The sequence below is a fragment of the Thamnophis elegans genome, chromosome 2 (genome assembly GCF_009769535.1).
Source record: "Thamnophis elegans isolate rThaEle1 chromosome 2, rThaEle1.pri, whole genome shotgun sequence".
Classification (NCBI taxonomy): domain Eukaryota; kingdom Metazoa; phylum Chordata; class Lepidosauria; order Squamata; family Colubridae; genus Thamnophis; species Thamnophis elegans.
In genome coordinates, this window is record NC_045542.1 from 46,223,324 (window position 1) to 46,248,321 (window position 24,998).

Consider the following 24,998-nt stretch of genomic DNA (forward strand, 5'->3'; position numbering starts at 1 on the left):
AGATAAGACTCAGAAAATTAGAATATTGTGAAAAGGTGCAATATTCTAGGCTCAAAGTGTCCCACTCTAATCAGCTAATTAAGCCATAACACCTGCAAAGGATTCCTGAGCCTTTAAATGGTCTCTCAGTCTGGTTCAATAGGAATCACAATCAAGGGAAAGACTGCTGACCTTCCTTCCACAGACTAGCTTTATGGGGATGCTGACTTCATTTTCCAGCAGGATTTGGCACCTGCCCACACTACCAAAAGCACCAAAACCTGGTTCAATGGCCGTGGGATTACTGTGCTTGATTGGTCAGCAAACCCGCCTGACCTGAACCCCATAGAGAATCTATGGGGCATTGCCAAGAGAAAGATGAGAGACATGAGACCGAACAATGCAGAAGAGCTGAAGGCCACTATTGAAGCATCCTGGTCTTCCATAACACCTCAGCAGTGCCACAGGCTGCTAGCTTCCATGCCACACCACATTGAGGCAGTAATTGCTGAAAAATGGGCCCAAACCAAGTACTGAGTACATATGCATGCTTATACTTTTCAGAGGTCCGATATTGTTCTATGTACAATCCTTGTTTGATTGATTGCATGTAATATTCTAATTTTCTGAGATGGTGGATTTGGGGTTTTCATGAGCTGTAAGCCATAATCATCACAATTATGACAAATCACGGCTTGAACTATCTTGCTTTGCATGTAATGAGTCTATCTCATATATTAGTTTCACCTTTTAAGTTGCATTACTGAAATAAATGAACTTTTACACGATATTCTAATTTTTTGAGTTTCACCTGTAACTCCCTTTGTTTATCTGTATGCTCTGTATGTTGCAATGAAAAAAGGATGCTCTGTAAAAGAGGCAAACTCCTCTTTTAGGAGCTCTGATTCTTAAGGGAAGGAAATCAGAAGAGGGCTAAAATCTATAACAGAAAGTCCTGAGAGTTATATATAAAAAACAACAGATGGGGAAAAAAATTCAAAGTATTAAGCTGGGACCTGATGCCAAAGCATAAATGAATTGGGGGGGAAAAACAAAGGCAAAGTTTATATTTCATCTGTTTTAATATTTTACAGAAAAGCTGCAGCAATAGCAGGGAAAACATAGTTATCAAACTATTGTATTGCTGATGAAGCTTTAAAAAGCTCTAATACAAGAGGGGGAGGGGAAACAGACAGAGAACATGGGCTCTGAGATAAGAGTGAAGAAGAAACTAATCTTATTAGCCAGAGAGGGAGGATAGCCATAGAAGTCTTTTTAGATGATGAAGATTCTGAGTTCTCCTTTCTACTGGTGATACTAATTAGGATTGTTGGGAATTCTAGCAATACCTGGAGGGCCTTGTTTCTCCTTCTCTGAATTACAGCTTTAATTATAAGATTAAGACTATAAAAATTGCAGTATGAGGAAAAACCTCAGAACAGGAAGAAATTGTCATGGAATAGGAACTATTAAAGAAATAAACCAAAATATCTCTCCAGGAACATGCCTGATACCCTCATCAAAATTCAAATACGATTGCTCAGATTTTATGGAAAACAACACAAACAGACACAAACACACACACCATGTTGTCAAGAGAGAAACGTCAGTAAAACAACCAAAATAATACAGCCATACTGAAACATATATTCTAAAGCCATAAGCATTAATTGTTATAGATTCTTATTGTATAGATTCTTCTGTCTCTAAACAAATACTCAGAATTAATTCACCTGAAGCATATATTAAATGTGTATGTGTGTTAAGTATAGGACCTTCACCTTTAATTCAGTTAAATCCCAGATGATTCTGCAAAAATTCTACTTATACTCAAAATTTAAATTTATTACAATTGTATAATTATTATGAATATTCATATACCATTCTAGAGCCGGATGGTATTGAGATGGTAGAGAAACTGCAGAAATGAATTCATTAAAAAGGAAGGTGTTGCCACAAAGAAGAGGGAGTCAAACTATTCTCCAAGGCACCCAAGGGTAGAACAAGAAGCAATGGGTGGAAACTAATCAAGGAGAGAAGCAACTTAGAACTGAGCAGAAATTTCCTGACAGTTAGAACAATTAATCGGTGGAACAGCTTGCCTCCAGAAGTTGTGAATGCCCCAACACTGGAAGTCTTTAAGAAGGTGTTGGATAGCCATTTGTCTGAAACAGTATAGGGTTTCCTGCCTAGGCAGGGGGTTGGACTAGAAGATCTCCAAGGTCCCTTCTAACTCTCCTATTGTATTGTATTATTGTATTGAATACATCCCATGTGATAGACCATATATTGGGATGTTGCAATTTAGGGGCCATTCACACATGAATAAGCAGCCATGCATGGGCCACTCTGAATGGCTACCTCTGAAGTTTGCTGAATGAAGAAAGCCATATATTGTATATACAGCTGTTTTATGGGGATTTCATGGTAGGTTGCAGCATGTGGACTAGCTTGTCATATGGAATAATCACTATTGGGAGCAAATCATAGCAACCTCTGCATGAGTCTTTATCCATCTGTATCGATCCTACATCAGCTTGTATGTTAGGAGTTAACATAATAAAAGTCTGATGATAAGGATCTGAAAAAAAAATTCTTATAGCACCAAAAGGCCCATTAACAAATTGGAAACAGGTTAATATATGTGATAGTATCTCTAAGGCTACCTCTTTTATTTTCTCCTCAGTTTAGTGGATATTTGTTCTTTATGAATTTATAAAAGGCAATGTATGGCAATGGTCATTATTGCACAGGAAACGCAAATTTTAGTCCCCTCAGCCAAGGGATGGCTTTAGACCAGCAGTCCCTAACCTTTCCGGCTTGGCAGCCTGGTGTGAAGGGGGAGAGTGCCCCTGCCACTCATGCGAGGGGAGTTTCTTGCGTAAGTGCAAGGGCCCGCTCTTTGCACGAGGGGATTTTATCTTGCGGCCGCCGCTCATGCAAACGAAGCTGTGTGCACACATACTTCTGAACAGCCCAGTAGTAGGCCACGCTCTGGAGGGTGGGGACCCCTGCTTTAGACTAATTACTCTCACTTAATATACCTCAGAGAGTTGTTGTGGGGAAAAATAAAGGGAGGGGGAGAGACATATACATTGCCTGAGCTCCTGTAGAAAAGCCAAAATATATATGTAGTCCTTGACTTATGACCAAAATTGAGCTCAAAATTTCATTGCTAAACATGGCAGTTATTTAAGTGAATTTTGCTTAACTTGATTTTGCACTTAATAACTGCAGCTAAATTGTTGGTGGCGCAATACTGGAAGAAGGAAGATTTGCCTACTATTCAAGAATGGACATTGAAAGTCACAAATTTAGCCGAGATGGCTAAAATATCTACATATCTTAAGGACTACTCAAACGAGAGATATAAACAAGACTGGAAAAAAATGGATTGATTATACTCAAAATAAATATGGGACTAAGAAATTCCAGATAGCATATGATTAAGATTAGGAAGGATATAAATTGTTTAGTGTTAGCCTAGCAAGGAGAAGCTAAGTTCAATTTAAAGATGTTATTAATTTCTTACTCTTTTTTCAAATATATTCTAAACTGTTTTTGTTAAAGATTTATACCGTGTATTGGTTCTGGGAAGTCAGGGGAGGGAAGGTTGTGGGGGGGAGGCTGGGGGGGGGGAGGGAGGGAAGTATATTAGGCTTGAGGAGGGGTGTTAGGTTTTAAAGTAATATGATTGTACATGTATACTGTCTTTTCTTATTTTCTCTTTAAAACTAAGATATGTTATGTATATTGAAATGGAAGTATAAATACCATCAACACAGAATGGAGTTTGCTCAGAAGCTGAAATACACCAAGTGAATGAGAGGAAGAGTGGGAAGCAGAGGAGAGAAGAAAGATAGGAAGAGAGGGATAGGAGAGAGGGCAAGGGGGGGAAGATGAGGAGAATAAGGAGGAGTGGAAAGAGGAAAGAGGAGAAGGAGAAAGGAAGGGGAAGTAGAGTAGAAAAGGATGATGGAGGGAAGAAAGGAAGTAGGGAGGGGGAAGAGATAGGCAGAAGAAAGGGGTGGATAAGGCATAAACAGGGTGTATGGAGAGCAGAAGAGCCAATAATTGGTTTTCAATTTTTTTTATTTTTTTTATTTTTTCCGGGAGTTGATGGCAAGATGAACTGATGTAATTAATAATCAATACAATATGATATTGGCTATGTAATAGTATACATGTGATTATATGTTATGAAAATGGAAAATAAAAAAGTTTTGCTTGTAAAAAAAAATTAAGTGAATTTTGCTCCATTTTACATTCAACCTTTCTTGCCACATTTGTTAAATGAATCACTGCACTTAAGTTAGTAACACAATTATTAAGTGAATCTGACAATGACTTTGCTTGTCAGAAGGTTGCAAAAGGTGATCACGTGATTCTTGCAACCATCATAAATACATGCCAGTTGTCAAGCATCTGAATTTTGATCACATGACCATTGGTCATAAGTGTGAAAAATGGTCATAAGTCACTATATTCAGGGCCTTTGTAACTTGGAACGGTCACTAAACTAATGGTTGTAAGTCGAGGACTACCTGCAAATCAAATAACTAACTAAACGTCTATGGAGATTCTTAGTCATCCAAGTTATGGTTGTCCCAAAAGTGCTTTTTTCAAAAAGCAACTGGACTTTCTTTGTTTTTCATTGAAGATGTTTTGCTTCTCATCCAGGAAGCTTCTTCAGTTCTTCAGTGAAATGTCTTCAAAGAAAAAAAAAAAAAGTCCAGTTGCCTTTTGAAAAAGCACCTTTGAGATAACTAACTAAACAGGGTTATAAATTTCTTGTCAGTTTGAGATTGATTGGAACGGTCCTCCTAGGAATCCTGGAGGAGGACACACTGAAAGCACAGCAAATGGTTCTTCAAATCTTTCAATGGGACAGACTCTTGTTTTTCCACGAGGAAAAATTTCCCTTTGAAGTGAACTTTCCTAGAGGGAAAATGAAGAGGGAAAGGAAGAAAGGCTAAAGCAGAGGAAGTAAGGGAGGGGAAGTAAGAGTAGAAGAGAGGGGAAGAAGGAGGAGAAGAAAGGAGGAGTGGGGGAAAGAGAGGGGAAGAAGAAAAGAGGAAGGAGAGGAGGAAAGAAGAAGGTAGAGAAGGGAGGTTGAGAAGAAGGAAGGAGTAGGGTTGTTGCAAAACAAGATGGAAGTATGGGGTGGCAAGAAAGTGACTCCAACTGTGTTTTCTATATTTGTAAGAAGATAGTGATAAATGTTAATAGTTACTAGATAAATGTTAATAGTATTTACAAGAATGTATATTTGTATACATTGTATACATTTGTATACATACTTGAAAGGAAAAAATAAGAAAAACTTTATTTAAAAAAAAAAGACGTGAACTTTCCTCACATTTCCCATGAGATGAGAATTAAACAAACAAGAATGCAGCAGCCTGATTTATACCTCCAAGAATTCCCATTGTCAACTGTTTCTTGAGACACCCTGTATTACCACCTCGACTCAGGCTTTGGGGAATGACATATTAAGGCCAGAAAAAGAGGACAAATGAATATAAACATAGATATATTTATATAAAAGGCAAAAGTTACATTCTGAAGAAAGTTGACTTAAATCTTCCTTTTGGATAATACGTAACAGGCACTTCAGGAGCAGCGCCAATGCATTTTTAAATCTGCAATAAGGCATAAAGAAAGGTAGGCCATAACTGTCAAAAGAAAGAAGCTGAGAAAGATACAAATGAAGAAGAATACAGTATTTGGTTGCTGAGGTAATTAACAATGCCTAAAGAAAGTGGAGCTTTTTGTCCTGGGAGACTTAGGGTTGAAATGTCTACTTATGTTTGGATTCTTTTCAACAATGTTGCCCATCAGTTACTAATTGGTAATGAAAGGAGATAGATTCCTAATAGAATCACAAGGTCTCATGTCATCTGAGAAAAGATGGCTCTGCCATGGAAGCCTATGCTCTAAGCATTGTTAATGCATATGCATTTTCATTAGGATATCAGTGGTTATGATATCTTACTACTCTTTACAATTTCTGCCTGAAGGATGTTTCACAGATACTTAGATACACAACTTAAAGAGTGTCCATTTTTCCTTTTGAAAGTGTACAGCTTTATACCACACTAATGTGGTTATTTATCTCTTATTTATTATAAGCATCACACTGACACCACTCTTATTAGTATGATGTATTAATTCTCTCTGAATTTATGTGCCATCAGCAATGGATGTGTAGCATCAATTACGCTTCTTTTATTATAGTCACTATTTTTAGTGACGTGCCATTTTTCTGTGCAGGCTGAACATAAATTTGATTCAGGCACTGATCATTGCCTGAGAATAGTTGTATTTATTGACTGACTATCCATGAGTCTTTCTCAAAGTGTAGGTCATGACTCCCTCCCAACGCAATGGATTATAAAGAGTACCTTACAAGCTTGGCCTTTCCAAGCAAGCTTACATTAAAGGTAAAGGTCCCCATCGCACATATGTATAAGTCGTTCCCGACTCTAGGGGGTGATGCTCATCTCCATTTCAAAGCTGAAGAACCAGTGCTGTCTGAAGACGTCTCCGTGGTCATGTGACTGGCATGACCAAACGCCAAAGATGCACGGAACACTGTTACCTTCCCACCAAAGGTGGTTCCCATTTTTCTACTTGGCATTTTTACATGCTTTCGAACTGCTAGGTTGGCTAGGACAAGTAATGGGAGCTCACTCCGTTACACGGCGCTAATTATTCGACCGCTGACCATTCTAATTGACAAGCTCAGCGTCTTAGCCACTGAGCCACTGCCTCCCTAGGCTTACACTGCTTTCTTGTAAAAATATGAAAACTTTGACCCTTTTACTTGACCTGCTGAGGGAATTAAGACAGAGGGGAAGGGAGGAGGAACTGCAAAGAGGGAACTACCAAGGTTGGATATGGATTTACAAGTGCCAGGCTGGAAAGTGAAGTGGAGGTGGGCTGTGACTATTCTCTCAGTGTTATTGCCCTGAGACAAAAAGCACCAGAAGAAACTCAGAGCCTATCAGATGTCTATGGAGATTCTCACCCATCCAGGTCATGGTTGTCCCAAAGGTACTTTTTCAAAAGGCAACTAGACTTTGTTTTTTTTCTTTCTTTCTTTCTTGAAGACGTTTTATTCAAGAACTGAAGAAGCTTCTTGGATGTGAAGCTAAACATCTTCATGGAAAAAAGAAAGAAAGTAGAGTTGACTTTTGAAAAAGCACCTTTGGATCAGAGAGCCTACCGGTGTTTTCCAAACATTTTAAGAGAACCAGGAAAATGTTTTATTTCCTGTTCATTTCTCTTTTCCTGACTTTGATGAATGAAAATAGCAGTCTTCAAAAGGAAACTCAGATTTCAGGAATTATATACAATTGTATTGTATACAATACAATTATATATAAGATATGGAAAGGTTGCTAAAGGAATATTTATTATTGCATAATTATAAATATCCTTCCCTTTCTGCATTTCAAATTTTTTGTTAATCCGGCAAACAAAAGAATAAAGAGCAGGAGATACTTCAGTTCAGGGAAAACACACATTAAAAGCTAACAGGAAGAAAATAAGTTGGTGCTTTGAACTCCACTGTTTCTATTCAGTGCAGATATTTTGCATGCCATCAGCAGTTAGGATAGTTCATGCATTGAAAATGTATGAAAAAGTCTTTGCAACCTTTGGCGTTAGTGTTATTGGTTCATTTTATTTGTTTTCCTTTATCTGTCAATAAGCCCTATGAAGTTCTGATAATATTCAGCAACAAAGATATGCAAAAAATCAGAAAATCTGAAAGGAACAAATACTTTAAAAAAAAATGTAACTGTATATGGTGAAGACACAGCTCTAACTGAACCAAGCTCAAACTAAGTTTCTTTTAAACTTGTGTTATTTACATTTGCATTTTGCTCTCCTATGGACATTTAGAATATTGATTAGTTTCTTGCCCATTACACTTTGTCAATTCTACAGTATCAAGCACTTCCAAACATTGTAATTCTTCCAACAACTTTTTAAAGTATTAACTTAAGGTATTATTAAATTACATGTTGTAGCTGAGAAAAACTAATCTGTCTAGCACTAAATTCATACAGAGGGAAGAGATGAACTGAGTATTTTCTAAATCACAGCTCAATTTGTAATTCATTAATCTAGAGCCATGATGCCGAAACAATGGCATGCATGCCAGAGGTGGCACACAGAGCCCTTTGGGGGGCACATGCGTGCTCACCAGCTGCTCTTCTAATTTCCAGTGTGCCGGCCAGCTGGTCTTTATGGGCACCAGAGTGCTGGAAAATGCTCCAAAAATGGCCCGAAAAATGGCCAAAAAACAGACCGTTTTTCGGGGCTTTGGGGGAATGTTTTTGGGTTGTTTTGGGGTCATTTTCTGGGCTGGTTTTGGTCTGTTTTTCTTCCCGGGCACCGGAGCAGCCAGCTGGTCTTCTCAGTGACTAGAGCACCGAAAAACAGCCTGAAAACTGCCTGAAAATGGCACGAAAAACAGCCAGAAAACAGTCCAAAAAACAGGCATGGGTGTGCCGGCCAGCTGGTCTTCAGGTTTCCGGTGCTCTGGCATGTGCATCGACGCACATGCACACCCATTCCGGTTTGGGCACTTGGTGCCGAAAAGGTTCACCATCACAGGTCTAGAGCATAGCAGTAGTTGGACAGCAACTTGAGAATATCTCTGTAACACCCTTCCTTATTGCACTATTCTATTGTACTATTATTCATTACAGAAGAACAATTAATTGCAATATTTTTCTCATGGCAAATACAGCAAACCACAGTTTCTAGTGACTGATTACAGAAATTGAGGTAATACACAGTCATGCTCCTAGGATATTTGTCCGCAATCATCATTCCCTGACATAAGTGTTTAAAAATCAACAACTAGCTCTGGAACACACTGGTCACATCAGAAATGCCTTCATCAGGGCCTGAACCTTATAATTTAGTTTAATGAGTTTAATGAAATTTGTATGCCGCCCACTCCCATTGGGACTCTGGGCGGCTCACAGGCAAGATAAAAGCATTTTTAAAAATTTAAAAATAAGAAATACAATATTAAAATTAACACAACATCCATTCTGTCCAAGAGGGGCTGGATATTAATCAACAGCCCCAGGCCTGCCAGAACAGCCAGGTCTTGGTGGCTTTACAGAAGGCCGGGAGAGTGGTGAGGGTCCGGATCTCTACGGGTAGTCCGCGGCTACAGAGAAGGCCCTCCCCCGAGGGACTGCCGGCCGGCATTGTCCGGTCGACGGTACCCGAAGGAGGCCCAACCTGTGCGATCTTATTGGTTGTTGGGAGGTAAATGGCAGGAGGCGGTCTCTCAGGTAGCCAGGTCCTAAACCATGTAGGGCTTTAAAAGTAACGACTAGCACCTTGAAGCGCGTCCGGAGACCAATGGGGAGCCAGTGCAGCTCGCAGAGGATAGGTGTAACATGGGTGTATCTAGGTACACCCAATATCGCTCGCGCGGCTGCATTCTCGACCAACTGTAGTCTTCAAACACTCTTCAGGGGCAGCCCCATGTAGAGCGCGTTACAGTAATCCAGTCTTGAGGTGTATGAGGGCGTGAGTGACCATTCAAAGTGCCTCCCAGTCCAGGTAGGGCCGCAACTGGTGCACCAGGCGAACCTGGGCAAAAGCCCCCCTGGTCACAGCTGACAAATGGTGTTCTAACGTCAGCTGCCGGTCCAGGAGGACACCCAAATTGCAGGCCCTCTCTGAGGGTTGTATAATTTCACCCCCCAGGCTAAGAGGTGGAATGTCTGGACTATCCTTGGGAGGCAGCATCAATAGCCACTCGGTCTTGTCTGGATTGAGTGCAAGCTTGTTCGCTCCCATCCAGACCCTGACAGCCTCCAGGCATTGGCACATCACTTCCACTGCTTCGCTGAGTTGGCACGGGGCGGACAGATACAACTGAGTATCGTCCACATATTGATGATATTTGATCCCGTGCCGGCATATGATCTCACCCAGCGGCTTCATAAGAGGATCATTTATTATTTTATTGTTTTTAATTTATTTGTATACCGCCCATCTTTCTACCAAGAGATTCTGGGTGGCTTGTGGGTTGGGGTGGTCAGGAACCACAATTCCCCTTCCTCACATCATTGCTCCTTCCTCTTCAAACATCATTACCTTTCATGCTTATTTTAAAATACTCTGATAAATTGTCAGGGAAATTAACAATGTATTCAATTCAACACTGTATTGCAATATTACAAATCCACTGTCCTCTTACATTTCCTAGTATTGGGCAGCAAAGCATGGCTTGAATAAATAAGACTATACTCTTCTTAGTTCCATTTTCAAAGAAGAGATTATGTCCTCTACTCCCACAGACAAAATGTTATTGTTGTTATAGATCTGCACAGTGTTGTATGGCTTATTCAGTGAATATATTCTTATTCTGAATTATACATGGTGGTTTGATTGCCCAGCTAAACAAAAGTATTCATCAAAGATAAGCTCTCCCCCTGAAACAGGTTGAGGACTATTTCTCATTTTCTTTGCTTTCTAAAATCTTTTTGAAACATTATTCAAAATATATTTAATAACATTAAGCATAACTCTAGATTAGCGGGAAAAGATGCCAGTGCTTGATCATGGCTGCTGCTTGTGCTTAAGAGCATTAATCAGAGAAGGCAACATAAAGAATCAATCAACAACATGTATAATTTTAGTCTTTAAAATAGCTTTTGATGTTGTAATTTTTGCAGTAGCTAATAATTCTCATTTGCAATTACTTTAATGTGCAATGTATGCGAAACATTTGTAAACATGGGCAGGCAGACTGAGAGAAGTATATGAAGAGCAAATGAATATTTGTCCACATATAAAAAACTGTCTCATGTAGAACAGATAAAACTAATATTAGATTACAAAACCATTAGGTAGTCGGAGAAAAATAAAGAGTTTGCACTTCAGTATGGTATATGATGACCATATTTCCAACATGGTTTATTTTCATGCCTATATATATTACATGAAGGAACTCATTCCAAAATAGAATAAGCTGTCTAGATACTGTCTTTGTCTGTTCAATTAATTCACCAACAAAAATGATTTGGACTTTGAGAATTTTATTTATTTAAACTTCAGCATAGGTTAGAGAGGTGAGGTCATGTCCACGCTTGAAAATTTCATGAACTATGTATTTTCTACTCCTTGGCCCCAAATGCTGATAGCCTAATAATGGGTACTTTATAGTCTTCAATAAAGCTGTAATTCCCCAGCAGAATAACTCACTGATTTAAAATGTTTTATATTTCATTAGAAAAATGGGAAAATTGATTTCCCAATTTTTGCATAGTCTGGTAGAAATCAGTTTAAATTTATTGTCAGGTAATAACATTCAATTTCCTGTGAAAGAGAAAAAGATGTAAATAAAACTGTTTTTATTTTAAACAGCAGACCCTAAAGTTAAATTCCAACCACGAGACAAAATTAATTTTGTTGCTCTTACTTCATCTGGAAACAAATCTTCTTACTTTTTAGACAAGCAATCATTGGAAGGAGAACTTTTTAAGTTTTCTATAAGGCTGTGTTTTGGAATGTCTGGAAGTTTCAATATAACATCTGTTTGCAACATTTTAAAGCAACACTTTTCCCCATGAGCTTTAAACAGCTGAAAGCAAGTGCAATCTTCATGCCCCCATGTGCTATGAAGCACCTTTTGTAGGTGAAACTGAAAGCCCTGCACAACTACAGGTAGTCTTCGACTTACGATCACAACTAAGCACAAAATTTCCTTTGCTAAGCAAAGCAGTTGTTAAATGAATTCTGTCCCATTTTATGACCTTTTTTGACGCAGTAGTTAATTGAATCACTGCTGTTATTAAGTGAATCATATGGTCATTAAGTGAATCTGGTCCCCCCCCCCCCCGACTTTGCTTATCGGAAGCTGGCTGGGAAAGTTACAAATGTGGATCACCTGATCCCAGGACAGGGCAACTGGCATATATATATATATATATATATATATATATATATATATATATATATATATATATATATATATATATATATGCCAGTTGCCAAGCACCCGAACTTTCATCATGTGACCACGGGAATGCTGCAACGGTCCCAAGAGTGTGAAAACCAGTCACAAACCACCTTTTTCTACTATTGTTAACTTTGAATGATCAGTAAATGAATGGTCGTAAGTTGAGGACCCCCTGCATTGTATTTTGCCTTTTGGTCAATTAACACTTAATGGTTACTCACACTGTCCACTGCAAGGATTTTGGCCCAGATGAAAACCAGAAGAGGTCTTAGTTCTCGAGCAGAACTTTGAAGCAGTTTTAATACATAGGGGAAAATGCCAACAGACAAAGCCTAACAGAAAAGACAATTGAGAAAGGATATAAATATAGGGCTGGCATCAAGAACCTCCTGCCCCCACCTCTGGCAGTAAAAATAGTAAAGAGCTAATACCTGCATATTTGTTTCCTGTCAACATTATTCCTAGGTGCTGTACAATGATTTTAATTATCTGGTTTTACCCAAAGTTGATTGGTAGATTTTGTTCAGAACTTAATGTACTATGGTAGTTTTCCATATGACAATTTGGAATTCATTCAGGTTTGTTATTGTTAAACAATTAAAAATTACAGCACATCTTTCATTGGCTCATAATGTTTAGAGACGGGAAATTGTTCTGTCTGGAAAATCACTACCACAAAAGTTCTGAAATGTAGAGTAAGTTTTTTCTAATCTAGTCACAAATTAACAATGTATTTCCTACTAGGGAAAGTGACATTTTGATAGAAATACTGAATGTGAATCTTGAAATTGGATCACTGCTTAAGATTTTTAAATATAGTCAGATATACACAAAATCCAAACATAATTATTTTTTCTTAACCACCCACGTCGTTTCCCTTTCCTCTTGATATATTTTTCTTTTTAACACTGCAGTTTTCAAAGTTTCTGTCCTGTTTTCTCAATTAAAAAGCAAAGCTAGAATAGCTCTGATTTTTACATGGTGCTAAGCAGCCTCCTTTTGAGGTCTAGACAGTCCTTGTGTGAATAAAAATTATAATAGCTGGAAGCTCTTCTAGTTCTAATTCTCATTTTATTCTAGCAAATTGTACATTATCAGCATGCCCACAAGAAAGTGCCTGAGCAGTTAAATTACATCTTTTTAATATCGTTAGGCCCACCTTCAGATGGAACGGAAGAGACTGAACAACTATGGGAATTGCAGCGGATAACAAGATTTTCAACCATTTGCGGAGTGGGTCAAATTTTGAGACCCTGATTTATAGCGACCTGACGACATCCAATTGCAGGATACATAGCGACCATCTCTCATGGGACATTATTTTCCAGGAAGAATAAGTTCATCAGACACACATGTTGATGATATAAAAAGCCTCTTTCCTTTTTCAGGACAAAGGCTGTAATACGGACTCACCAAGCTAACAGCCCAGGGACCCAGATCCAAAAAACGGCCAAGTAAATCAAGAGCTCGTAACCGATGTACTTGACTCAGCAATACCTGTGAAAATCAGAGAAAACAAGAATTTCCATTAAAAAAAAACCCCCACAAAATCACACAAGGCCGATTATTTAGGATTTCAGAGCTTTGTGATCTGGCCTGGATAATGATCTTGTACCTGAGACTTACATTCTGCCATTGCTTCCTACCTGTGGACTTGCAAAGGACAAGGCTTAAATATTTATTTAGAATATTTAGCATTATTGAAGTAGATAGGGCCAAACATTTTGGCTGTTGTTTGCTTTCTCTCTTTTTTTTTTGGAGGAGTTAAAAACAATACCATGTTGCCCCTGAACTCCCAAAATGAGCAAATGTGGCTCAAATGTGTGGGTGGGGAGTTTGGGACACTTTAATGTGTGAAATAAGTGGCTTTACAAGGCTTAAAGCTCCCTTTATGGCCATCTCATATGGCACAATGTCTCATATGGCACAATGGCATCAAGATATTGCAATTGTGTTGGAGGAGGCAACATGCAATCAGCAAGTAAGAGTCTGCCCATCCATGCTGCCCAAATCAGTTTTTCCCAAAATACCAGAAATAGACTGTACACAATGAATACACTTCAAGAAATGGAGCCACTAACCATATATATTTTTGCAGAAGGCATTTATCCACTGTCAAATATGAGACACATAATCGCTCCTATCTTTACAGTTTTAAATACATGATGAACTCCATTCCTCTCCACTCCCCCTGCCCAAAAAAAGATCAGAGAAATGTTCTATTCAAAGTCAGAAACTGCACACAAGCCAGAGGGTGAATTTCTTAGTTTCCAAATAATAAGATGATTCTTTAGCTTTCAATTTGCTGTCACAGAAAAAGCTAGCAATCTGTTAATGTCAAAAACAGGCAGCTAGGCCGTTCTCTCTTTAGTCCCACAACCAATTAACCTTGCTTCTGGGAGAAAGCGGTCTCACTAATGTGGGAGAATGACATTGTACCTTTCAAATTAGGAGGCTAAAACCTAACTCTGCTTGAAGTCAGGGATATACAACCTTTCCTGATCTAAGTTCCACACTTAACTTTGAGTGGTGAGCGGTGGATTGCACTCCAGTGCAAGGGTTATGTTTGATTAAATTTAAATTAAATTAAACACAGTTAATAAGATTATTCCCCACATATGTCATAATTTTCCCTTTCTGTCAAAAGAAAATTATAATTCAGAAGCCACTTTTGGAAAAATCAGCTGAATTTATAGCTTTGGGATTCACATGTGCACTGTGCACCTCTATTTTAATTTAGTAAGATTCTTGATCAGGATCATAAATTTTAGGTTGTCTTAACACTTTTATGCATTATATAATATTCTTCTTCTTATTTAATAGTGGCACATTTTCACACTTTCATTCTTGTCTCCTGAATTCTGATGTCTATCTCATATTATATTAAAGACTGCACTCTAACACATATAAAATTAATGTACTATTAAAGAGCAAGCTGATTTTTTTTCAACAGCTAGGAAGAAAAAGGTCAAAGGAGAATGGACTGATAAAAGAAATTGTTCCTCATAAACTTCTGGAAACTTTAAAAAACCTAGTTACGCCAAAGGCCTTAAGGGAAGAGAATATCAGTATTGTCTAAGTGAGGTGTAGTATTATCTATTGTATTTGATTCATCATTTATTGATATTATTGCATATTGTTATGTATTATGTATACTTGCATAGTGATATGACTGGTAAAAACTGTGTAATGAATCACTGACATGATAACACCGTGATGCAGGTCTTGTAAATTTTAATGTCAGGGCTTTTAATAAGCGCCAATGTTTTCTATCCTATCCTTTCACAGGGCTCTCTATTCAGCAGTTGAAGTGGGAGATTCTATTTTGTGGAAGATATACTTTTCCAAGTATATACACCCACACCAACACAGAATAGATTTCAGTTCAGAGCTTCTTATGGCTGGGCTATCATACAGCACTTGCAAACAATTTAAAAAGCACGTTTACGTCTAGGCCAGGTGTGTCCAACCTGTGGCTCATGGACCACATGTGGCCCTGGACAGCTAGTAATGCAATCCTACAAGATTATAAACTTTTATTCCTTTTATTTAATGCAACCCAGGCTCGCCAAAAGCCCATGCTCTAGTCTAGACATTCAATAAATGTAAGGGAAAATTTAAGGGAACACTTCAATCTTTCAAATACAATATTTTCACAAGCTGCATAAGAAAAGTTATGTTCATTTATAGAAATGGATATAGAACTATTTTCAGGGTTAGTATTTTGTTTGTGAAATAGGATGTAGTAAAATCTCCTTATTTTTTTATTTAATGCACATTTTAGTTTGGTTTTAGTTCTTACATATCAATCTCTGAGTCCTGGCAATAATAAGAATGTTTTGGGGACAAGAGAAGGAAATACACAGAACAGGCAGGGGAGATTTTTATCCATACACAAAAACAAACTCACATTCAGTAGATTTGCAAATATCAAACTATCAACTCAAAGCATTGGATACATACATGGAAGTTTTCTATTAAAATTACAAGCTAACAGAGGTCAAAGAGCCAGTACCAGTGACTAAAACAAAACCACCCTTTGCATCTACAATTAGGCTTTGTCTCCACAGGACAACTACTAATCCTATGGGGCTGTGTGAGATACAGTCTGGAACACAAATCCCTCCCTGAGCATTAAGGTGCTCCAAGCTTTTCCCCACCACCCATGTGCCCCTTCATCCCCCTCTCTGTTTTAGCAATCTGTTTGTGTCATGCTTCTCCCAAGAGAATAGAGATTCTAAAGGGATTTGTTTTTAAAAAATCACAGAAAGCTATTTATAAAAGCTGTTTTCTGTGGCTGGAAAAAACTTACCTGGCATTATGCCCAAAGCATAAAAATGCCCTTTTGGGGGCCTTTTTCAGTAAATTAATTGCATAGTAATTCAAATTTGATGAAACAATGTGATTGTACTTGCTTTAATGAATCTCTACCTTTCTGCTGGCTTTTGCAGTGGTGTGACCACCCTTGTTCATGAAGAAGCAGGTGGGCATTTTAGTATTGCTGCAAAATTAATTATCTGTATAGCTGTCTGCTGTCAAGTCATTCAGCATATCTGTTGCTGGACAAGAAATCTGTCTGTCTCACTGCTTTGTCAGAGATAAACTGTCCATCTATCACCACAACAAACTCCCAGGCTGCAGAAACTGTAGAAAATGAAGAGTCGGAACTCACAATGATTGATGACACTGTCATCCATATTACAAGACAGCGCTGCTAAGTGGGACTGAAAGTATTTTCCCATTATATAAGATGAAAATGGGTGCCCTTGAATAGGTAGAATAATGTAACCCAATTCCTCTTGGCAGAAGGAAAGGGAAGGGAAGGGAAGGGGAAGGAGGGGAGGGGAGGAGAGGGAAGGGGAGGGGAGGAAGAAAGTAGAGGAGAGGGGAGGGGAAAGGGAAGGGGAGGAGGAAAGGAGAGAAAAAGCAAATATCCCCCAAAGAATGTTGGCAATGGCTATTAATCTAGTTCCTGTCAGAATTAGAACTGCTTTGTATTATAACCAGATAAGATTTCCAGCATAGATGTATAAGTCTAAAAAAACAACTGAATAATACAATAGTTGTTTATTCTTAGAGGAATATTTGATAAACCAAATACCCTTAAATAATTAGGAAACAGACTTTGCACCTCAGTAATCTTGAATGTATCATGTAATGACACACATCCTGAAAATTATTGACCTGGTATACCTAGACTGTACCCAGATTTTTGCTTCTCCTCCCACTTTCATCTGCCTGATGAAACAGTGAAAAGTTGGATACTAAATTGTGACATTTTAGTAAACCTTCGTAAATTTCTACAATGATGAAGGTGCTTTTCAAGCATATGGAAAAGAACAAAGATGAATGTGTTTCAAAATAAACTACAGTCATATACTAGATGCTAAATGTACTGGATAACACATGTAGTAAATGAACATTTTGGTTATGAAATCATTTATTTACATGTAAATTGTCTATTTTAATATTTTTATTAAATGTGTATAACTTTGTTTCTCAACTTCAGAAACAATGATGAAGCATACAGGAATTAGGCAGAGTTGAAGACAAAACTGATAGTATTTTATATTCTTGTCAAAAACATTTCTCCTCAGATTCTGACTTGGAGTGTGAACGTGTCATTTGGAACATTTTCTTTCTTTCTCTTTGAGTAGAGCAAAAAAAAAAAAAGAGAGAGCGAGAGAGAGAGCGCGAGAGAGAAATTCACCTAATACTAACAAGGGGATATTTATTCTTACCAGGCCCTCTTGTCACCAGTAGCCACTGCATTATGGATGGTAAGAGGCCAGGTATGGATCAAACCTGGCTGCTTGGAACAAGAGCTTTGTAGCTTTACAGCTGAGTGAAATTCTCTGGCAAAAAGGCTAATAGTTCTACAATGTCAATTTATGCTTAACTGAGAGCATGTGGCTAGGTGGGAGGATAGGATTTTGCTTGTGTGTAATGTGTCTGTATCAGCAAAAGCCCAGCAAACAACGAGCTCCAATTAGTCTCCAGTGCCATCCACATAATTTATTTATCCAAACACCATCTGGCAAAGAGCAAAGAAGTCATAGAAAGGCATGTCCATAAACACACAGAGAAATTTGCAGCTGGCTGGTTGCCCACATTCCAGCAGCCTCAGTTAAGCCAGCAGTCCAGCTGGCTGTCAAGACAACTCACCTGCAATACGATAGGGAGCTGTTCAGGAGGATTGCGGTTTTCCACTCCCATTGTTAGCCAGACTTGAAAGGCTGTAAGCTGTTCAGCAAAGAATGGGCTGTGCTGTAGAGAAAACAATGGACAGGAATCAAGTTAAACTGCTTGCCAACAAATAAAAAGGTAGTCCTCGACTTACAACAGTTCATTTAGTGACCCTTCAAAGTTACATCAGGGCTACCTGCATTCTAAAATCTACATTTTGTTTATTTACTAAATATAAGACATTTAAAAATAATATCTTTAAAAGTTACCTTGATATAGCATCACCCAAAATTTGTTCAATGTAAATTTTTTTAAGAATTGCTGGAACAAATTACTTAAAATGATTTAACTAGGAAGGAAAGTAGATACAATTGGAAAACACTGGTTAATCGAAGCAAAATCTATGCTACGACAAGCAGTTAAATTTGCACAGATACAAATTTATTTCTGTTTTAAGTGCATTTTTCATGCATGGAATACTTTTTGTTGAAAGTAAAACTGATTCAGCAATAATGAAACCATCCAGTTTTGGATGCCTGATTTGAGCATGGGCATGCATTCATCGGCAAAATGTACGCCTTCCTGGTTTGGTTTTTAAAGCCATTTTTAATTATAGTGAGACATAAATTGTATCTCCCAAAAGATAAGGATGTTTTTGATTATTTTCTTACTAATGAGAAGCTTCCACATTTTTCCTAATCTGATTTGCTCGCCCTTTAATATATAGAAATATGTGCCATTGGTTTACAATAACCTGTGTAATGTGCTTTCCTAAAATTATGTGATCCTAAGGAAACCCGAAGTTCTTTCTTGGGAACCATTAGACACATATAGTGCTTCCTGCAGCCTATCAATGGATGGAAATAAAACTGAATGGCAGCTGTGTTTTTATTTATCTACTGATGTGCATTATATTTGCATTATTTCTTTAAAAGGTTTTCAAGTTGTTTATCAAACCATGCTTTTCCAAGCAGTATAAAATACTGAAATATTTTTTTATAATTTAGAATACAACAAAATGTCTACAGCAATATGTTTATAATTCATTAAATGAAAATGCACTAAATTTTATAATCCAGTTGCCATGAACAGTAGAGTAATATTTTCATGAGATATCAGTATCAACAGTCTCCAAAAATATTTTCATGTTCATTTAAAGGATTGCAGTAATGTTAAAAGCCAAATCTATCAATCATTGCATTCACAAAACAATCCCCCTAACCCATCTGCTGGAAATTCTTTGCACAGGGGTCCCCAACCCCCAGTCTGTGGACTGGCACCAGGCCTCAGCATGCCAGAAACCAGGCTGCACAAACAAGCGAAGCTTCATCTGCGGGATGCAGGCAGCACACAAAACCACACCCCCTCTGGTCCATGGGAAAACCTCTCTCCACAGAACCGGTTCCTGGAGCACAAAAGGTTGAGGGCTGCTGTCTTAGCAAGCAGTGAAAAGAATGCTGTGTTACAATTATTTATATAGCCATAGAGAGCACTAACCATTAAAAAACAATGGGTTATTTAACATGTCTGAAATATCATTTGAAATCTAAGAGATACATCACAAAGGCGAATGCAATGGAATATAACATAATTTAACAATGGGAAATCAACAGCATTAGTTTTAGACATAAGACTCACGGAAAAGTTAATAAAAGCACATTCAAATTGTATCTTCATTTCTGGATTCACAAAATGATGATTGAATCTGGTTATTGGATCATTATAGGGCAAAAAATACTATATAAGCACATTTTAGTTCCCAAACCTATGGGAATATATATCTTGAATTTGGTTTGGGACTGCAAACCATGGCCTTATGGCGAGAGTAATAGATCTTGACTACTATCGGGAAGTAAAATTGCCCTTTTATTTAGATCTGGGAAATCCAGAGCTACATTTAAAGGCAGAGAGAATTACACAATTGATTCTTGGAGACAATGGAACAGTGATAGAAAATGTTTGGACATACCAGAATATTTAGTGGTATTGAGTCTTACTGGTTAGTAAACGTGATATGTTTTGTTGTATTGGGAATTTCCTATAACTAAAGCTAATTGCTGTATTTTCATGTGATAGGCCTTCATAGTGGTACAAGAAATGATATAAGTACTTTACATTAGCTGTATTATGCTCTGCCATTCTGATATATTATAATAATAGATTACCTTGGGAGATGGAGTGAAGAGATGTGGCCTAGGGATAAGATAAGATAAAGGAGTACAGCCCACAGCTATATAGCAGGTGGGGCAAGGGACTCAGAATGAAGGGATCAGTGAGAGAATTGTACTTTCAGACTTGCAAGATTCGCTTTAGCTTTACACTAAAGCAGAATTAGCTTATCTGATTGTGTTTCCTGTCAGGTCTACCTGGTAAGGCTGACAAATATGAGAGTTCATTGAGTTCTAACATCAGGATGAACTATCTAACAAAACTACCATGACTGCATTTAGTAATTTATCCTGGCTATTTTCCTGCCACGTTCTAATTAACAGGTAGCAGATTAAGACTAAAAATATATCTGCTGGATTTGTAGGTCAACACCTTTCCATTCATAACGAAGGGGAAGAGGGGAACTGGGCCACAGGAGTGATGGGCTGCTGTGCATATGCATGCAGCTCGACTCACAAGAAAGGTGGGTCGGCATGCATGTGTGCATCTCAACTTGCACAAGTTGAGTTGTGAGTGTGTGTGCGCAGGCCCGCCGCTTGTGCAAGTCAAGCTGCGAGTGTGCGCTGGCCCACCGCTCATGTGGCCCGGTTGCAAATAGGCTACGGCCTTGTACTAGGCCGTGGCCCAGAGGTTGGGATTCCCGCCTTAGGATATATCTGGATGCATTCCTTAGCAGTGCCCATCTTCAAAAGTCCTTTCATATTAAATCATAGAAGGGAAAGGGGAAAGACTGCTAAAAATCTGCCTACTAAAAGTGGTGCAACATGGACTTTTGCCATGATTTGCCTCTCACATTTGTCATGGCTGATCAGGAAAGAGTCTCTGATGTAAGTAAACAGAAATAATAAAGTTTTGCCAACTATAATTCAGCTGATGTCTGCTGTCCATTTCATCTTTGAAATCCAGTGATTGGCAGCCACAGCCAACAACAAAAGGCATTGGGAATGTAGAAGGTTTGGTGGAATGGCACTATCATAGTTTTGGGGTTTCTAAATCCAGCGATTATGTGCTGGATTTTTTATTTTTATTTTTAACCTTTGTTGCACCATTCTGTAAGCCACTTAAAGCCCCTGATAATTAGTGGCATAGACGACTTAGTAAGTAAGTAAATTAATAAATAACAGGTGGCTACTTCAAGTGATACATGTTAATGGACTACTATGGCTAAATTGCTTCTGACAAATGGAAAGTTCCCATGCCAACAGCAGTGCTATGTTTGGCAGTGACTTGAAAATTCTTTGCACAATGAATGAATCATCTTGTGCTTCCTTTTATAAATATATTACATGCCTTACATGAAGGGTGCACTTAATTCAGCAAGGAAATAATTGGTTTTCAGACAGAAGAAGAGTTGATGATCATGATGTATTGCTAAGAAGGCAGGAAAATAGACTTGCCTTCCCTAATGGGTCACAAAATATTTTCCCGCTCCTTAGTACGTTACCAGTGGATAATTGCAATGCCATCTATTAGCAGCAGTAAACATTGCCCTCCTCTTTCCAGCAATTTTATGAGTTTTGGTGCAGGTCCACGGTCTCTGAGAAACGTGGTTGTCTACTAATAGGAAGTCTACTCCACATTTTTTACTTGTAAAAACTAGCTACTTAAAAATAATAATAGGCTACTTATCTTACTAAAAACTATCTAGTTTTTCCAGTGTCCTTAGAAACCTGTTTCTGGACACATTGAGGGTATTTACAAAGGCAATTTCATTCACAGTGTTAAGCAGTATAGTATGAACAATTTTGGACTTTTCCCCAATTTCTTTTCATGTTCTTTTCCATGTATTGGCCCCATAAAAAACTACTTAGGGCATGCTTTCCCCATTAAAATATTTTCAGTTGAATTGGAGAAGCTATAAAGAGCTGTCAGAGTTCATTCGAGCTACCTTTTAAAAAGGAAAATGGATTAGATTCCCCCCCCCCATTTTTTCTGAAACAAAATGACAGAGAGGCTGTTCATTTTTACATGACAGTCAAATAAAGTCATACCCCCCCCCCCGCCCCTTATCAGATGCAATTAGCAAATCCATAGAGAAGGACTTAGCCTAGAATTGCGGATTTGGAACAGGAAACCCATCTGGTGTCTACACCGTTAACTTTTTGGTGCAAGAATTTTCCATTCTCCCCAATATTTTAGAATTCACAGGTTAGTCTGCATTGTTTGGTTTCAAATTCCTTTCTTGCATGCTTTTCTATTATTTGTAAATTATGACATATATTATCATGGTATTACACTGGCATGTGCTTGGCATTCTATCATGCTTTAATTTGTACAACATATAAAGCCATTAAGCTCTAAGGCAAGGATGCAGTGGCTCAGTGGCTAAGACGCTGAACTTGTTGATCAGGAAGGTCGGCAGTTTGAACCCCTAGCGCCATGTAACAGAGTGAGCTCCCGTTACTTCTCCCAGCTTCTGCCAACCTAGCAGTTCGAAAGCATGTAAAAATGCAAGTAGAAAAAATAGGGACCACTTTGGTGGGAAGGTAACAGCATTCCATGCACCTTCGGCATTTAGTCATGGCAGCCATATGACCACAAAGATGTCTTCGGACAGCGCTGACTCTTTGGCTTTGAAATGGAGATGAGCACCACTCTCTAGAGTCAGGAACGACTAACACATATGTGTGAGGGGAACCTTTATCTTTAGTTCTAAGGCAGTTAAAAAAGTACCCTGGATAGCCATTAAATATTGCTTCCCCTCTTACTGGGAAATGTTTAAATGATATATTCCTGGAAACTTGAAATGATACAGCTGATGATCTCTAATATTCAGTGTATTCCTATGCATATTCTACTTATAAGTCCCTAGTCATAAATGCCAGCAATCTGACTTTCCTACTATTTAGTTCCTGATGCAGTAGTCAGTTTATTTGCTGCTAATTTCAGTGATAAATTGACCCTATGTCATTTATTCCTCATCATCCAATTTGCATCGTCCACTTTCCATTCAAAAACAACTGCCAAGCAGGAAGAATATTCAACTACACACAATCTTGAAAATGAGTATCAAGGACACATCTATTCAACAATTTGGTATAAAATGTGAAAGAAGGCACTAAGTGCAGAAGTTTCTGAAACTGTGGAACAGAGAATAAAAATAAAAAATAAAGAATGTAACAGAATCACTGAAAGAACAGCACAAAATGGCAAGCTCCATGTTATCAGGTCATATTAAAAAGGTTAGAACACTGACTGAATGAGCCCAAATTAATTCATTTGGATTCTGCTTCTGAATGCAAATGAGGTGACACTGACATTGCTCCTTGTCTCCAATTTTTTATCAACATCACATTGCAATACCTTTCTTTCTCAAATTTATTGTAGAAAAAGGAGAAGGAAAACTGACAAAATAATGTTCATATCTCATGCTTGGAGGTTTCTTTACAGTAATGATGGTTGTATTTAGATTTCCTGCAATAGAAAATACTTTTCTGGGGAACAGAGGGAATGGTGTTGAGTTTATCTGAATGTTAACATCCATGTCCATAGCTCTGTTCATCTTTAGAAAATATAGCCAATAACCTGGCGTGGCCCAGGTATTTATTTATAGAGAGAAAATGTCCCGAACAAAAGTAATTTCTAATGTTGGATTTTCCCCAATTGGATTTACTAGAGGGAGTCCCCTTGTGGAGTACTGTAAAACCGTTACCATGGCAACTCCACTGTGCTGTACAGTAGAAGTCATTTTATGGCAAAATAGTAGAAGCCATTTTAAGACACAACAGGCTGTATCTTAACAGAACACTCATCCTGAGGGGTTTTAGGGGTGTCTTACCTCCATAGTATTTGTCTCCAGAGACAAAGTCATCTGTGTACCAAGTTTAGTTCCAGAGTTATGCTGGAACATACACCCACACACACATACACACTCACCCACATCCATTCATACATATACATATACATACATACATACATACATACATACATAATACATACATACATACATACATACATACATACAGATTAGTTGTTTGGTCTGGTGGTTATGACACCAGGCTAGAAAGAAAGAGACTGTGAGTTCAAGGCCTGTCTTAACCATGAAAGCCAGTTCGGTGACCTTGGGCTAGTTACTCTCTCATCCCAACCCACCTCGGATTGTTGTTGGGGGAATGGAAATAGAAGTAAGAAGGTTTGTTGGATATGTTTGCCACCTTGAATTATTTGTAAAAATAATAAAGATGGGAGATTTTTATATAGATATAAAAATTTAAATGATGTTGAAGTATTTCTTTCTAATAATGATATAGCTCTGGAATTATCTGGCCAGCTTTCCTTAATCTCATCTTTAGATGAGCACTGGAAACCTTTATATTTTGGAAGACATTTTTCAATACTTCAATCAGATTTGTTTTCTGCATTAGTTTAATGGTGTCATCACTGTTCATTTTAGTATTTGCTTTTAATGTTCATCAAATTTAGCATATTAATTTCATGTATTTTTAAAGCAGTATATAAATAAGTGTAAAAACAAAGTAGTTATGATTTGCAAATGACACATATTTGTATTATTTATAATATTATCAGCTTACTGAAATGTATCTGAAATAAAGTATCTATCCTAAAATGCCTCTGAGTAACAGTGGTCTCCCACTATTACTCCCACTATCCTGTTTAAACTAATATTATCAGTTGGGAACTAAACCTAGAAATAAAACAAAGT

The 24,998-nt window shown here is 38.0% G+C and overlaps 1 protein-coding gene across 2 annotated transcripts in view; it reads right to left on the minus strand.

Annotated features, from left to right (window-relative positions):
• Positions 1 to 24,998, minus strand: part of RPTOR (regulatory associated protein of MTOR complex 1) — a 438,354-nt gene that overhangs the window by 117,289 nt on the left and 296,067 nt on the right. For both annotated transcript variants that reach the window (XM_032209983.1, XM_032209982.1), the window contains exons 11-13: positions 18,146 to 18,247; positions 13,394 to 13,477; positions 12,202 to 12,312 (exon numbers count right to left, since the gene is read on the minus strand). In XM_032209983.1, the coding sequence (XP_032065874.1) occupies positions 12,202 to 12,312; positions 13,394 to 13,477; positions 18,146 to 18,247 (297 nt within the window). The remainder of the gene's footprint in view (positions 1 to 12,201; positions 12,313 to 13,393; positions 13,478 to 18,145; positions 18,248 to 24,998) is intronic.